The sequence below is a fragment of the Podarcis gaigeae genome (genome assembly GCF_964106915.1).
Source record: "Podarcis gaigeae genome assembly, chromosome: 18".
NCBI classification, from domain to species: Eukaryota; Metazoa; Chordata; class Lepidosauria; order Squamata; family Lacertidae; genus Podarcis; species Podarcis gaigeae.
Window position 1 is genome coordinate 1101594 of NC_139696.1, and position 13208 is coordinate 1114801.

The window sequence follows — 13208 nt, forward strand, 5'->3', positions numbered from 1 at the left end:
GACGCGCGCGCCGGGAGAGAGAGGGCCGCTCTAACCTCTACGTCATGACGCGCGCGCCGAGAGAGGGCCGTTCTAGCCTCTACGTCACGACCCGCGCGCCGGAAGAGAGCGCCGCTCTAGCCCGCGCGCGTCGTTGGTGCGGCCTCTCCGGCTCCGAAGCGGGGAAGCGGCGTCTGCGAGCTCGCCGAGGTCGGTTGCCGCTGTTGCCCGGGAGGGGTCGCCTGGGGGCCTCCCTCCCCCCCCGAGCGCCTCGCCATGTCCGCCAGCGCCGTCTACGTGCTGGACCTCAAAGGGAAGGTGAGCCTCCCTGGGCAGGAGCAGTCTACCCGCCTCCGCCTGACAGGAGAAAGCGGGGGGGGGGGAGGGAGGGGCCGGGGAGGGGGTCCCTCGGGTGGTGGTGGGGGGGTCCAGTGGGCCCACTTGGCCAGGACTCGGAAGGCAGCCCTGTCACGTCTGAATCATGTATATACATAATTATATACAGTGGTACCTCGGGTTAAGTACTCAATTCGTTCCGGAGGTCCGTTCTTAACCTGAAACTGTTCTTAACCTGAAGCACCACTTTAGCTAATGGGGCCTCCTGCTGCCACTGTTCTCATCCTGAAGGAAAGTTCTTAACCCGAGGTACTATTTCTGGGTTAGCGGAGTCTGTAACCTGAAGCCTATGTAACCCGAGGTACCACTGTATATATATCCTGTAAGCCACCCAGAGTATCTGGGGAAACGCTGACAGATGGCCGGGTTGGAATAATAAAATTAGGATGATATGGGGTCAGAAGCTGCCCTGGGGTGGCTGGGGTATAAATAATAAATAATAATAATATCAATATCATTATTATTATTATTATTAGCGACCGGGGAGTTAGCTGGATGGGGTACTAATACTAGTATTCATATTAATGCTAATTATTATTATTATCGATGAGCAGGGAGTCACCCAGCTGGGGTGCTTTTATTATTAGTATTAGTGACCAGAGAGTTAGCTTGATGGAGTACCAATACTTGTATTAATACTAATACTAATTATCATTATATTAGTAATATTATTGACAACCTGGGAGTCATCCGGCTGTGATATAAATACTAATTATTCTCTTTCTTCTTGGGGACCAGGGAGTTAGCTGGATGGGATACCAATTCTAGTGTTGATACTAATACTAATTATTATCTTTATTATTGACGACCAGAGAGTCATCCAGCTGGGGTATAAATACCAATACTATTTATGCTAATACTTATTATTATTATTAGTGTCCAGGGAGTTAGCTCCTAGAGGAAGCCCCTGCCTGTCACTGGGCAGGGACTGCCTTTTTTTTTGCAAAAGGAGCCCTGCAGCCTGTAGATTTCTGGCCCTCGCTCCTTCTTGAAAGCAGGAAGCCAGTGGTTTCCTTCTGGGCCCCGGACGTGGTGGTGGTGCTTCTGCAGGGGACGGTTCCTGGGTGTGACTGAACAGTGGCAATGTCATGATTTAGACTTCCGTTTCAGCTGCTAAAGATTCTCTCTTTTTCCTCTCTCTCTCTGCCCCAAACCACCCCACACGCTCCTGCCGATTCCAGGTCCTCATCTGCAGAAATTACCGCGGAGATGTGGACATGTCGGAAGTCGAGCATTTCATGCCGATCCTCATGGAGAAGGAAGAGGAAGGGACTCTGTCTCCCATCCTGGCCCACGGAGGCGTCCGATTTATGTGGATCAAGCACAACAACTTATATCGTATCCTTTGCCAAAGCAAAACGTGCAAGTTCTTCTGCTTGGAGGGCTGCTTCAAGATACAAGGCAGATGGTTGCTATGAAGGAGGTGGGTCTTCTCTGTGGCAGCCCCCACCTTCCTGAAATCCCCTTTTTATAAGAATTCCAAGGTCCCAAATATAAAATACCATATTTTTCCATGTAGAACACCCCCCTACTTGTGATAACTACTTGTAGTTACTTGTATATTTTGTGATATGTGTTGTACGATATATACATCATTTTGAAGCGGCTTGTTTGTATATTTTGAATGACTTAATAACTGATTACCGTATTTTTTGCCCTATAGGGCGCACTGGCCCACAGGATGCACCTCATTTTTTTTGGGGGGGGGGGAAATGAATAATAATAAAAAATCCCCCCCCAGCCACGGGGCTGGGGTGCGGGAAGCCCGAGCTTCCCCCGACCCCAGCCCCCAGAACAGGCTGCTATCTGCAAGCCTTGCGAGCCCGGGGGAACTCCCGCCGGGCGCGCAAGGCTTGTGGATAGCTTCCTGAAGCCTGGAGAGCGAGAGGGGTCGGTGCGCACCGACGCCTCTCGCTCTCCAGGCTTCAGCGAATGCCTGCATTCGCCCCATAGGACGCACACACATTTTCCCTTCATTTTTGGAGGGGGAAAAGTGCGTCCTATAGGGCAAAAAATACGGTATATCCTTTTGCATCACAGGGGCTTGTGTTTATTTAAATCTAGCCAGTGCCAGGAAAAGGTCTGCCGTGCTTCATCCCTGGTAGATTTCAGATGGTTAAATTTAGCATTGTTATCCGCCTTGTGGCGTTTGGTCAACAGGGAGGCAAGTTTGCAAAGCGAACCAAATAAAATGTAAAAGAAATACAGAGAACCGTCAACTTGAAAGCCTGCAAATGTGTTTGTTGATCCTTCCCCCCCAACCCTTTTAATTGACAAGCTCCTCAACACAGCCCCCCTCCCAGTGGTTGCCACCTCTAAGAAGAACGCCTGTGTCTCTCTGGTGTTTTCGTTCCTCTACAAGGTCGTTCAGGTAAGTGTGGCAATTACTGTGTTCCTGCAGATGTACTGAGTCAGAGATGCTGAGGCCCTGAGGGTTTTCCCCCTTGTGGATTTTGTCATGCCCTTGGGCGAAGGAGCCTAATACAGTGGTCCCTTGGTTCTCAAGCGCCTTGGAACCCAAACACTGCAAACCCAGAAGTGGCTGTTCCAGTTGGCGAACCTCCTTCGGAAGCCGAAAGTGCTCCGATCTGAGTGCCACACTTCCATTTTGCTTGTTACGCTGAGGTCTGTCTGGTTTTGCTATTTATTTTGCGTTTTTGCGGCTCTTTTTGTTTTTGTGATTGTGTGGAACCCAGTTCAGCTACTGACTGATTGACTGTGCGACTGCAGTATGTCGTTTATTGCTTTCATTTTATGGATCAGCGGTCTCGTTAGATAGTAGAATTCATGTTGAACGGCTGTTTTAGGGGTTGTTTTTAAAAGTCTGGAACTGATTGATCCGTTTTGCATGACTTTCTATGGAAAAGCACACCTTGGTTTTGGAACACTTTAGTTTTGGAACAGACTTCCGGAACGGATTAAGTTTGAGAACCAAGGTATCACTGTACAGGATTAAACCAACAATGATGGAGGTATCTGGGGTGGTTGTCAAATGCATTCCCCACCTTTCCAGCGTTAGCAGTTTCAAAGGTTGTGAACAACCTTTTTTTATTTGAGGAGACCTGCTTCCTGCCACTTTAACACTTGGTCCTGGGTGACCTTGTGCTGTTTCTTGACCGTTTCAGGTGTTTTCCGAGTATTTCAAAGAGCTGGAGGAAGAGAGCATCCGAGACAACTTTGTGATCATTTATGAACTCTTAGACGAGCTGATGGATTTCGGATACCCGCAGACCACAGACAGCAAGATTTTACAGGAGTAAGTGTCTGGGCTGAATCTCCGAGAGCAGCAGCCAGAGACTCAAAATTGGCTGCTGAAATCTTGGCAGGAGGAGGAGAGAGTTGCTACCGATGGGTGGAGGGCCGTTTCTGCAGTGGCTCCCCGCTTGCAAATGTCTGAGCTCAGCAGCTGCTGCTGTGTAGACTTAGTCTAGAGACACAAACTGGGGTTTGAGGGAGAAGAGATCGGCGGTGTGTCCCTCTGTCTGGCCTGGTTGGACTAGGCTTCAACCTCTTAGTCATTTTCCGGCCAGCTGGGGAATCGTTTTAAGCATGTCTCTGGGGCGGAAAGGTGCAGAGCGTTGCGTTTTGACTTCCTGCCTGTGTTTTCGGAAAGGTACATCACCCAAGAAGGTCACAAGCTGGAGACGGGAGCGCCGCGCCCTCCGGCCACCGTTACCAACGCCGTGTCTTGGCGTTCGGAAGGGATCAAATACCGGAAAAACGAGGTCTTCCTGGACGTCATTGAATCGGTGAACCTCTTGGTGAGTATGCCTTTCTGCTTATGAGCTTTCGGAGGAAGGTCCCTCACGCTTGTAGGGTGTGGACCCATTGCGCTGGGGGCAGCGTTACAATAGAGCCCTCCCCAGGAGGACGTGCACACCCCACGGCCTGCACAAAGATGACCAGAGAAGGAGAGTCTACTGCCCTCAGCTCCATCGGCAAATCTCCCTTCTAAGAACAGTGTTCAAAATTAGGCACCTTCGCTATCGTCGAAGAGAAGATGCCTGCAATCTGGACTGTTTTCGCATGCTTAATGCCCCACCCTGTAGAATTCTGTCTGCTATATTTTGTCCATGCAGCCGGGATCAATTTCGGGAACCTAATTGCTTTTCCTGTGCAGCCTGAGCTTGCAAGTTCGATAATGTCAACCACGAGATGGTTGAAGGATGAGGAAACCCTCTGATCCAGTGACTTGGAAGCTGACCACTTGAGCTCCATGTTTTGGGGTGGGGGCTGGAGAATTTCCTCGCGTCTGTTCTTGCCTCCGCACACTCACTTGATCTGTCTATACCCCTTGGCCGTTGCCTGAGCCATCGCCATCGACTGGCAGGCTTCAAAAAGTGGCCTCCTGCGGCTGGTCGGTGTCTTGTCGGTCCTCGTCCAGTGACCCCCCTCCCTCCCGCCCCAGGTGAGCGCCAACGGGAACGTTCTGCGCAGCGAGATTGTGGGCTCCATCAAAATGAGAGTTTTCCTCTCCGGGATGCCAGAGCTCCGCCTGGGCTTAAACGACAAAGTCCTCTTCGACAACACTGGCCGTGAGTATGTCTGCGGCGGCTCCCAAAACGTTTCGGGTTCTTTCCTTGCCTCTTTGAGGAACTCACCCTTTGCGCGGAGAGAGGTGGGTCAGGATCGGGGTGTCTTTTCAACTACAGTGGTGCTTTAGTTCTCAAACGCAGAAAACCCGGAAGTGAGTGTTCTGGTTTTCGAATTTTTTTTGGAAGCCAAACTTCCAGTGCGGCTGTCGGCTCTTGTTTCCGGGGCGCCTGCACCAGTCAGTAGCCGTGCCTCGGTTTTCCGAACATTTCAGAAGTCAAACAGACTTCCGGAACGGATTAAGTTAGGTGCTTTTGTTTTTGCTCTTTATTTTGTGTTTTTGTTTCTCAGGTTTTTTCGGTTCATTTGTTTTTGTGACTGTGCGGAACCCAATTCAGGTACCGATTGATTAGTTGTGTGACTGTGGAAAGGGATAAAAAGCCCCCCATCCAAACAATGACTGTTGTCAGTGCAGGGAAGAAAAAATAATAATTTTAATTGCTATCATCTACAATACTGTCTTCTTTATTTTATAGCACAGTACATTGTTTATTGCGGGACGCAGGTGGCGCTGTGGGTAAAAGCCTCAGCGCCTAGGACTTGCCGATCGAAAGGTTGGCGGTTCGAATCCCTGCGGCGGGGTGCGCTCCCGCTGCTCGGTCCCAGCGCCTGCCAACCTAGCAGTTCGAAAGCACCTCCGGGTGCAAGTAGATAAATAGGGACCGCTTACCAGCGGGAAGGTAAACGGCGTTTCCGTGTGCGGCTCTGGCTCGCCAGAGCAGCGATGTCACGCTGGCCACGTGACCCGGAAGTGTCTCCGGACAGCGCTGGCCCCTGGCCTCTTGAGTGAGATGGGCGCACCAACTCCAGAGTCTGGCAAGACTGGCCCCTACGGGCAGGGGTACCTTTACCTTTACCTTTACATTGTTTATTGCTTTCATTTTATGGATCAATGGTATCGATAGATAGTAAAATTCACGTTAAATGGCTGTTTTAGGGGTTGTTTTTAAAAGTCTGGAATGGATTAATCCATTTTGCATGACTTTCTATGGGAAAGCAGTGCTCCTTGGTTTTGGAACGCTTTGGTTTTGGAATGGACTTCTGGAACGGATTAAGATTGAGAACCAAGGGGGATGTTTGTGTGTGTGAGTAGGAAAACAGATTCTCCCTTGCATTTTCAGGGCCACTTGTCTCTCTGCAGCCTCCCTCCTTATTCCCAAATCATTGCCAGTTCTCCTTCCTGGACAGTTAGGGCCATGTCAGGGCAAAATAACTGCAGGCTCTTTTCATTTTAATCTTTAATCATCTTCTTCTTCTTCTTCTTCTTCTTCTTCTTCTTCTTCTTCTTCTTCTTCTCCTTCTTCTCCTTCTTCTTCTTCTTCTTCTTCTTCTTCTTTTCCCTCCAGGAGGCAAAAGCAAATCTGTGGAACTGGAGGATGTGAAGTTCCACCAGTGCGTCCGTCTCTCTCGCTTCGAAAATGACAGGACTATTTCGTTCATCCCGCCCGATGGGGAGTTTGAGCTCATGTCTTATCGCCTGAACACTCATGTGAGTCTGTGTTGATCTGAGGGCAGGAGCAAACCCTTTCCTTATGCCTTCCCCCCTTCCTTTCTGTTGCTTTCTTCTTCCCTTCAGTCTAGCCTGGTGTTTTCCAAACTTGGGTCTCCAGCTTCTTTGGGACAACAGTTTGGCCCAGTATACCCGAAGGAGCGTCTCCACCCCCATTGTTCAGCCCGGACACCTGGGTCCATCTCCCGAGGGCCTCCTGGCGGTTCCCTCCCTGCGAGAAGCCAAGTTACAGGGAACCAGGCAGAGGGCCTTCTCGGTGGTGGCGCCCACCCTGTGGAACGCCCTCCTGTCAGATGTCAAGGAGATAAACAGCTACCTGACTTTTAGAAGACGCATGAAGGCAGTCCTGTTTACGGAAGCTTTTAATGTCTGATGTTTTATTGTGCTTTTAATATTCTGTTGGGAGCCGCCCAGAGTGGCTGGGGAAACCCGGCCAGATGGGCAGCGTATAAATATTGAATTCTTATTGCTATTATTATGCTAGACCTTCCATGCAAAGTCCTCTCCCAAATTATTGGCCTGGTTGCCAGCCCAGAGAGTGACCCCTCTTCTCCGCAGCCGCTGTGTCCGGGGGCTTTCCTGCTTTCCACTCGCGGTACCTATCCTGACTGAGCAGGCTCCTGACACCCCTTTTCTCTCTTCGCCCACAGGTGAAACCCCTGATCTGGATCGAGTCGGTCATAGAAAAGCATTCCCACAGCCGCATAGAGTATATGATCAAGGTGAGCGGAAGCTGTGTTGTAAGAATACAATTCACCCTTTGTAAATTGTATTACACTTTGGTTTTTTTTGATTGGCAGTAATTTTCCTTTTCGAAACTAATAAAGCAATATGGGGGGTTGGGGAGGACGGACAAAAAACGAGACTCCCGTTTCTCCTTTGTGCTGGTCTCTTTCTTAGGCAAAGAGCCAGTTCAAGCGCAGGTCGACAGCCAACAATGTGGAGATCCACATCCCTGTCCCGAACGACGCAGATTCGCCAAAGTTCAAAACCACCGTCGGGAGCGTGAAGTGGGTGCCCGAGAACAGCGCCATCGTCTGGTCGGTCAAGTCTTTCCCGGTAAGCTTGTCTGGGTTTTTTGGGTGTAGGGCTGGATTTAGGTTTGATGAGGCCCTCAGCTCCTGAAGGTAATGGGGCCCTTTATATGTCCAGCTGTCCTTTGTCAACAAATTGCTGCTGTTTTTATGTGTTTAATATATGCTCTATGGGCATTTATGGACCCAATAGGTATCAGGTCATTTGCACATCTTGCCCTGCAACCAGTCCATGCAGAATGTAGGCACCCTATACACTGGTACCTCGGGTTAAGTTTTTAACCTGAAACTGTTCTTAACCTGAAGCACCACTTTAGCTAATGGGGCCTCCTGCCGCGCCGCTGGAGCACGATTTCTGTTCTCATCTTGAAGCAAAGTTCTTAACCTGAAGCACTATTTCTGGGTTAGCGGAGTCTGTAACCTGAAGCGTATGTAACCTGAAGCGTATGTAACCCGAGGTACCACTGTATATAGAAAGGAGCAAACTAGGGATATTTTAGGGAGCAGGCTAGCAGGCGGGGCCCATGACTTACATCCTAGGAACCTGCACAACACAAAACACTGTTGCTGGATGTAGTTTTTATTTTATTTGTTTTTCATCTTATATTTTGGAAATGTACATCCAGTCTTTTTTCCTTTAATTTTTTTGGGGGCCCCCAAGAAAGTGGGGCCCTAAGCTAGAGCTTGTTTAGCTTAGATGTAAATCTGGCACTGTTGGGGTGTCTGGAAAAAGGGGAACCCCTGACCCCGGAGAGAGGAGATCGAGTCGGTTTGGGGATCTGACTGTGGCCACTTTTGGAACAGCGGCTCCACCCCTCGCTTGGCCCCCATTTAGCACCTCTGAATGTTGCCAGACTTTTGTGGGTGAGGTGAGCGTTTGTTTAGACCCCGGGTGAGAACCTGGAGGCCGAGATGGAGGCCGTGTCAGAAGGCAGATGAACCGATACTAATTTTTATATATACTGTATATACAGTGGTGCTTTGGAAGTCGAACGGAATCCATTCCGAAAGTCTGTTCGACTTCCAAAACGTTCAAGAAACCAGGCGCGGCTTCCGATTAGCTGCCAATCGGAAGCCGCGGAACCTGTGTTGGACATTCTGGGAACAGGGAATTCTGAGGGTCTTGTGGTCTGGAAGGAAGGGAGAAGGCAGCCTTCCCAGCCTAGCCTGGCTCTCCCTATCCTCTGAAGGGGCTTATAAATGGTTCCAGCACAATTCAGGGAGGGGAGCTGTGAGCCCTGACTTTCTGCCTTTCCCCGCAGGGAGGGAAGGAGTACTTGATGCGAGCTCACTTTGGGCTCCCCAGCGTGGAAGCAGAGGACAAAGAGGGGAAGCCACCCATCAGCGTTAAGTTCGAAATCCCGTATTTCACCACTTCCGGCATCCAGGTAATAAGCTCTTCACTGTCGGGGGGACAGAACGGTGGGGGGCTGGGGTTGGGCTAAGCAAGGCGTCACGCCAGTCCTGCAGTTTCTTACTTTGGCCGTCATGCTCACTAATTCTACAAAGTTCTGTTAATTTACGCAACCATCAATATCAATAGGAACGTTTTTACCTGGCGTATAACGAAGGCGCCAGGCGAACTTCCCTGGGGAGAGCATTCCACAAACGGAGCCACTGCAGATAAGGCCCCGCACTTGTGTTGCTACCATAGCTGTCAAGCGTCCCTTATTTGGCGGGAAAGTCCCTTATCCCAGCGCTGTGTCCCGCTGCTTTCCCTTATTGATGATGTCCCTTAAATTTCCCGGGTTTCAAAGGAATCAGCTCCTCTCCCTCTCTTCCTGTCGGCCAGGGAGGAGGGAGGCTCCAACTGGGTTGTTTGGCTGCATTGCTCACCCAATAAGGAGTCCGAACGACTGGGGGGTGGAGCTTGCATGCCGTTTGCCGATCAAATCGGCTGCGTTGCCTGGGGACTCGCCTTTGCTCAGCGCTTCCCAGCGGAGAGGTGACGGTGGTTTTCCTTGCTGCATCCCCTTTGCCGGGTTGCTGCGCTGTGGGAACCACCGCTTGAGGCTTCATTTGGCTGCTGGCTGGGCTTTCTGCCTTTGGCTCGGAGGGGCTCAGAAGCTGAACATACCTGTGCCCCTTGGAAAATCCCTTATTTTGGCTGCTGATTCCTTATTTCCGAGGCTGCTGGTCCTTTATTTTCAAATCTGTAAGTTGACAGCTATGGTTGCCACCCTCTGCATCTCTCGAGGAGGAGGCACACGAAGGAAGACGATCTCAGGGTCCGGGTAGGTTCATATGGAGAGAGGAAGTGACTCGCTCTGCTTTTCTCCCCCCCTCCGCGCAGGTACGTTACTTGAAGATAATTGAGAAGAGCGGGTACCAAGCCCTGCCTTGGGTCCGCTACATCACTCAGAACGGAGGTAGGTGGAGAAGCGCCTTGACCCGTGCCTGTGGCGCGTGTTCGTCCCCCTCCTTGCACCTGGGAAAGGGGTAACGGTCTGGGGCGGGGCTTGCCTTGTTGGTGTTGCAAATACATGTGTGAAGGGCAGCGGAGAACAGGAGGGTCTGGGCTTGCGAAGCAGCAGGAGTAGGGGCTCAACTTATAATAATGTAATAATTTATAATTTATTAAATATTTATTTATTCTTTATTAAAGTTTTGGTCTTCTTGGTTCCTGAGCTTCCTGGTCAGTTTTGCCATTTCGGCATAGCCCAACAGTTTAACTTGCCATTCTTCTCTGGCAGGGACCAGTTCTACAAATTTTTAAACAAGTTAATAACAAACCAATTCAGATTCAGCACCAGTTTTAAAATGGACTTTTCGCCTTCCCTCCCTCCCTCCTTCGCTGCTCTCAGTAAAACACTTCCTCCTAGTTTCTAAACGTCTCCCGTCCGTTCCTGTTCCTCTGCCCTAGATTACCAACTCCGGACACAGTGAGGGCCGTCTGAACAGCCACGACCGAGGAAACGGCGCATCTTCCAGTTCAGAAACGCGTTTGGTGCTCGGAAGGTGGTTCTCGGGGGGTGGGGAAGGTTTGGCCGGCTGGAAGCGGGACCCAGCCCGAGTCCCAAATCCGGCAGCCTTCGGCACCGACCTTGTGAATGTGTGTGTGTTTCTCTTGTTCAGTGTTAATCACGTTAGGAGTTAGCTGTTGCCCTGAGAGAGAGCCGACCTCAGGAAAAACCTGGCCAGTCTTATTTCTGCACTTCAGAAGCCTGAGCACCGTTTATGGTCCGCTTTCTGGAGCCGCTTCTGAGTATTAGCCAAGCCCTTCTTGCCAGAGAAACCCTTGCTTGACCTCTGTGGACGCCCCTCAAAGCCTCCACACTTATTAGCGCAGGCCTGTTTTGCCGACATTCGGAACGGAGACTCCGGACGACGCATTGCTTGCAGAAAACCTGCTCTCTCTCTCTCTCCTTCCCACGAGGTCAGGGAATTCAGAGCGGATGGACTGAGCAAATTTACACCGATTCTGGAGCCGAGGGGGAAGAACCGATTTCTGCAGCTTTCACAAGCAGCAGCCAAGCTGGCAAATCCATACCTGGCCCATGCCGGGCTGCTCCTTGGTGATGGAAAAGTCCCTGCATCTGGAAAATTAGCCTCATTTTCGGGTGCGGAGAAGCTTCCTCTCCATGTTTTGCCATGATGTCTGACGCTGCTTTTGAAAAGGCAGCAATCGGGTCTCCCAGCAGAAGAAAACAGGAGCAGTGTTCTTGCGAGTGTCCGGCTTCTAACGTTGTGTGTAGAAAATTGGATGGATGTTGATGCTTTTCTTCCTCTTCCGACCTCCTCCTCAAGCTCCACCTGCTCCTGAGCAATTTGCCTTTACTCAGTGACCAGTCGGGCTTTGCTGTTTAGGAAGCACATCTTTCCCCCCCCACATGTCAGCATTCCCTTTCTTTCTTTCTTTCTTTCTTTCTTTCTTTCTTTCTTTCTTTCCGCCTCCTTCCCTTCCCCGGAACTCTGGCTCGAAACGTATTCAGTGCCGGTAATCCAGTGTTCGAGTCTGCCTTTCCCAAGAGTAAACAAAGCCAAGTTTGGGATCTCCTCGCCTTCCTTTAGGCAGCTTTAGAGGCCCTGCCGGAGCCACAGGAAAAGTTCCATTGTGGATCTTGCTGCGGAAATGGAGACACCCCCGTGGTTGCCTGTAAAGGTTTTCTTCGACAGACTGGCTCGGGGTGATGCTTGGGGCCGGGTTAGCGCTACCTGCTGAAGCCAGGTTGAAGACACGGGACCACCGACGCCCCCTCCTCGCCCCCAGCCGTCGGAACCACCACCAAGCAAGCAAACCACCGTTCCTGCCGAAGAGGCCATTGTTAACTTGTTGCCGAAAAGTCTGTTTCAAATAAATTGAGCTTCTGTTGATCAGTATTTGGGCTGGAAACACCGACTGGCCTCTGCCTCTTTGTGGGGTGGGTGGGTCAGGGAGCCTGGGAATATGAGGGTGGGGAGCATTTCTCTGCAATGGGCGTGCAGAATCAGAAGCAGGGGGCAGCTGGCATGGACCCCCAAAAGGAGGGGATTCCTTCCTCAGCTGCAACATCAGTGGGGGGCTCCCATTAGCAGCCTAGGGGTTCAGTGGTGACCCGGAGCTGAAATCCCCGTTGCCTGCAGTCACTGGAAGCACAGCCCAAAGGAGCGAAGGAGAAACGACAGTGGCAGAGTAAACCCCTTCGAAGGTGTATGTGTTCAAGAAAAAAATAAATAGTAAACGTAACGGGGGAGATGCTCAAAATTAGAACAGCAAGCTCTGGGGCCAGGGCAGAACCCCGCAGCACCCCACTTGTCCCCATCTGGCTGTGGCAGCGAGAGCGCCGTCACAGGCCTTCCAGAGGGGGTCCCACAGACTTGCTGTCTCTGGTCCCACCTAGCCAGGGGTCCCCCATTACTTGTTTATGTTGTGCCTTCCTGCAGGTCCCATCTTGCCTCTAGGCTGGGAGTTTGGCTTCTCGACACACATCTCAAGGGCCGACATGAAAGGAAGAGGGAATGAGCTTGTTTCCCCCCTGCTCTGGGAGGGTAGGACTCGAACCCATGGCTTCATGTAGCAAGGAAGGAGATGCCAACTCAAGGTCCTTTGCGACGGTCAGAGCTGTTTGACCGTGCGATGGAAAGCGGTGGACTCTCCTTCCTTGGTGGTTTTCAAGCAGAGGTTGGGTGGCCAACTGCCATGGATGCTTTAGCTGAGATTCCTGCATTGCAAGAGGGTTGGGCTGGATGACCTTTGGAGGTCCCCTTCCAACTCTACAATTCTATTATTCTATCCCTGCACCCCCCACATATTTCTTGGTACAGATTTCAGGTGCTGCCTATCCTGGGGGGAGGGGCCTCTGCCAGAATCCTGGGAACTGTAGTCTGTTAACAGTGCTGGGAATTATTGCTGTGCGGAGGGTGCAATACGATTTTGGGGTGCCAGCCCAAAGCTACATGGCAGAGCATTGAGGGCAGCCTTCACTGCAGGGCTGTTGTGAGCCCTAAAGCTGCAACCTGGGCTATTTGGGCGCCAGAATCTGCCTTGGCTGGGCTGCCTTTAATTGCTTTTAAAAAGAAAATAACTGTTAGGAAGAGCATGAACCCTAAACTGCTGCCTTTGAGGGGATCTGGGGAGATCAAAACGAGGCCAAAGCAACCTTGGAATTCATCCTTCCCCCTTTAGCAACACGAACCCGGAATGTCTCCGTGCAAAGGGGGCGATGTGATCCTCTAGTGCTTTCTTCTTTTTTTCAATTTTCCAATAATTTTTTTAG

General features: G+C 50.9%; 1 protein-coding gene across 1 annotated transcript; it reads left to right on the plus strand.

Moving 5' to 3' along the window:
* Positions 1–18: 18 nt before the first annotated feature.
* Positions 19–11845, plus strand: AP1M1 (adaptor related protein complex 1 subunit mu 1). Its single transcript, XM_083720600.1, has 12 exons — positions 19–297; positions 1557–1713; positions 2679–2746; positions 3501–3631; positions 3989–4136; positions 4784–4910; positions 6315–6457; positions 7129–7200; positions 7379–7537; positions 8775–8900; positions 9806–9881; positions 10376–11845. The coding sequence occupies exons 1-12, from the start codon at positions 256–258 to the stop codon at positions 10396–10398; spliced, it is 1272 nt and encodes a 423-aa protein (XP_083576726.1). The 5' UTR covers positions 19–255; the 3' UTR covers positions 10399–11845.
* Positions 11846–13208: the final 1363 nt, after the last annotated feature.

Coding starts and splice junctions, on each gene's coding strand:
- AP1M1 (XM_083720600.1), top strand. CDS start 256: ATGTCCGCCAGCGCCGTCTACGTGCTGGACCTCAAAGGGAAG. Junction 6,458..7,128: donor CTTATCGCCTGAACACTCAT/GTGAGTCTGTGT, acceptor CTTCGCCCACAG/GTGAAACCCCTGATCTGGAT. Junction 7,201..7,378: donor GCATAGAGTATATGATCAAG/GTGAGCGGAAGC, acceptor TCTCTTTCTTAG/GCAAAGAGCCAGTTCAAGCG.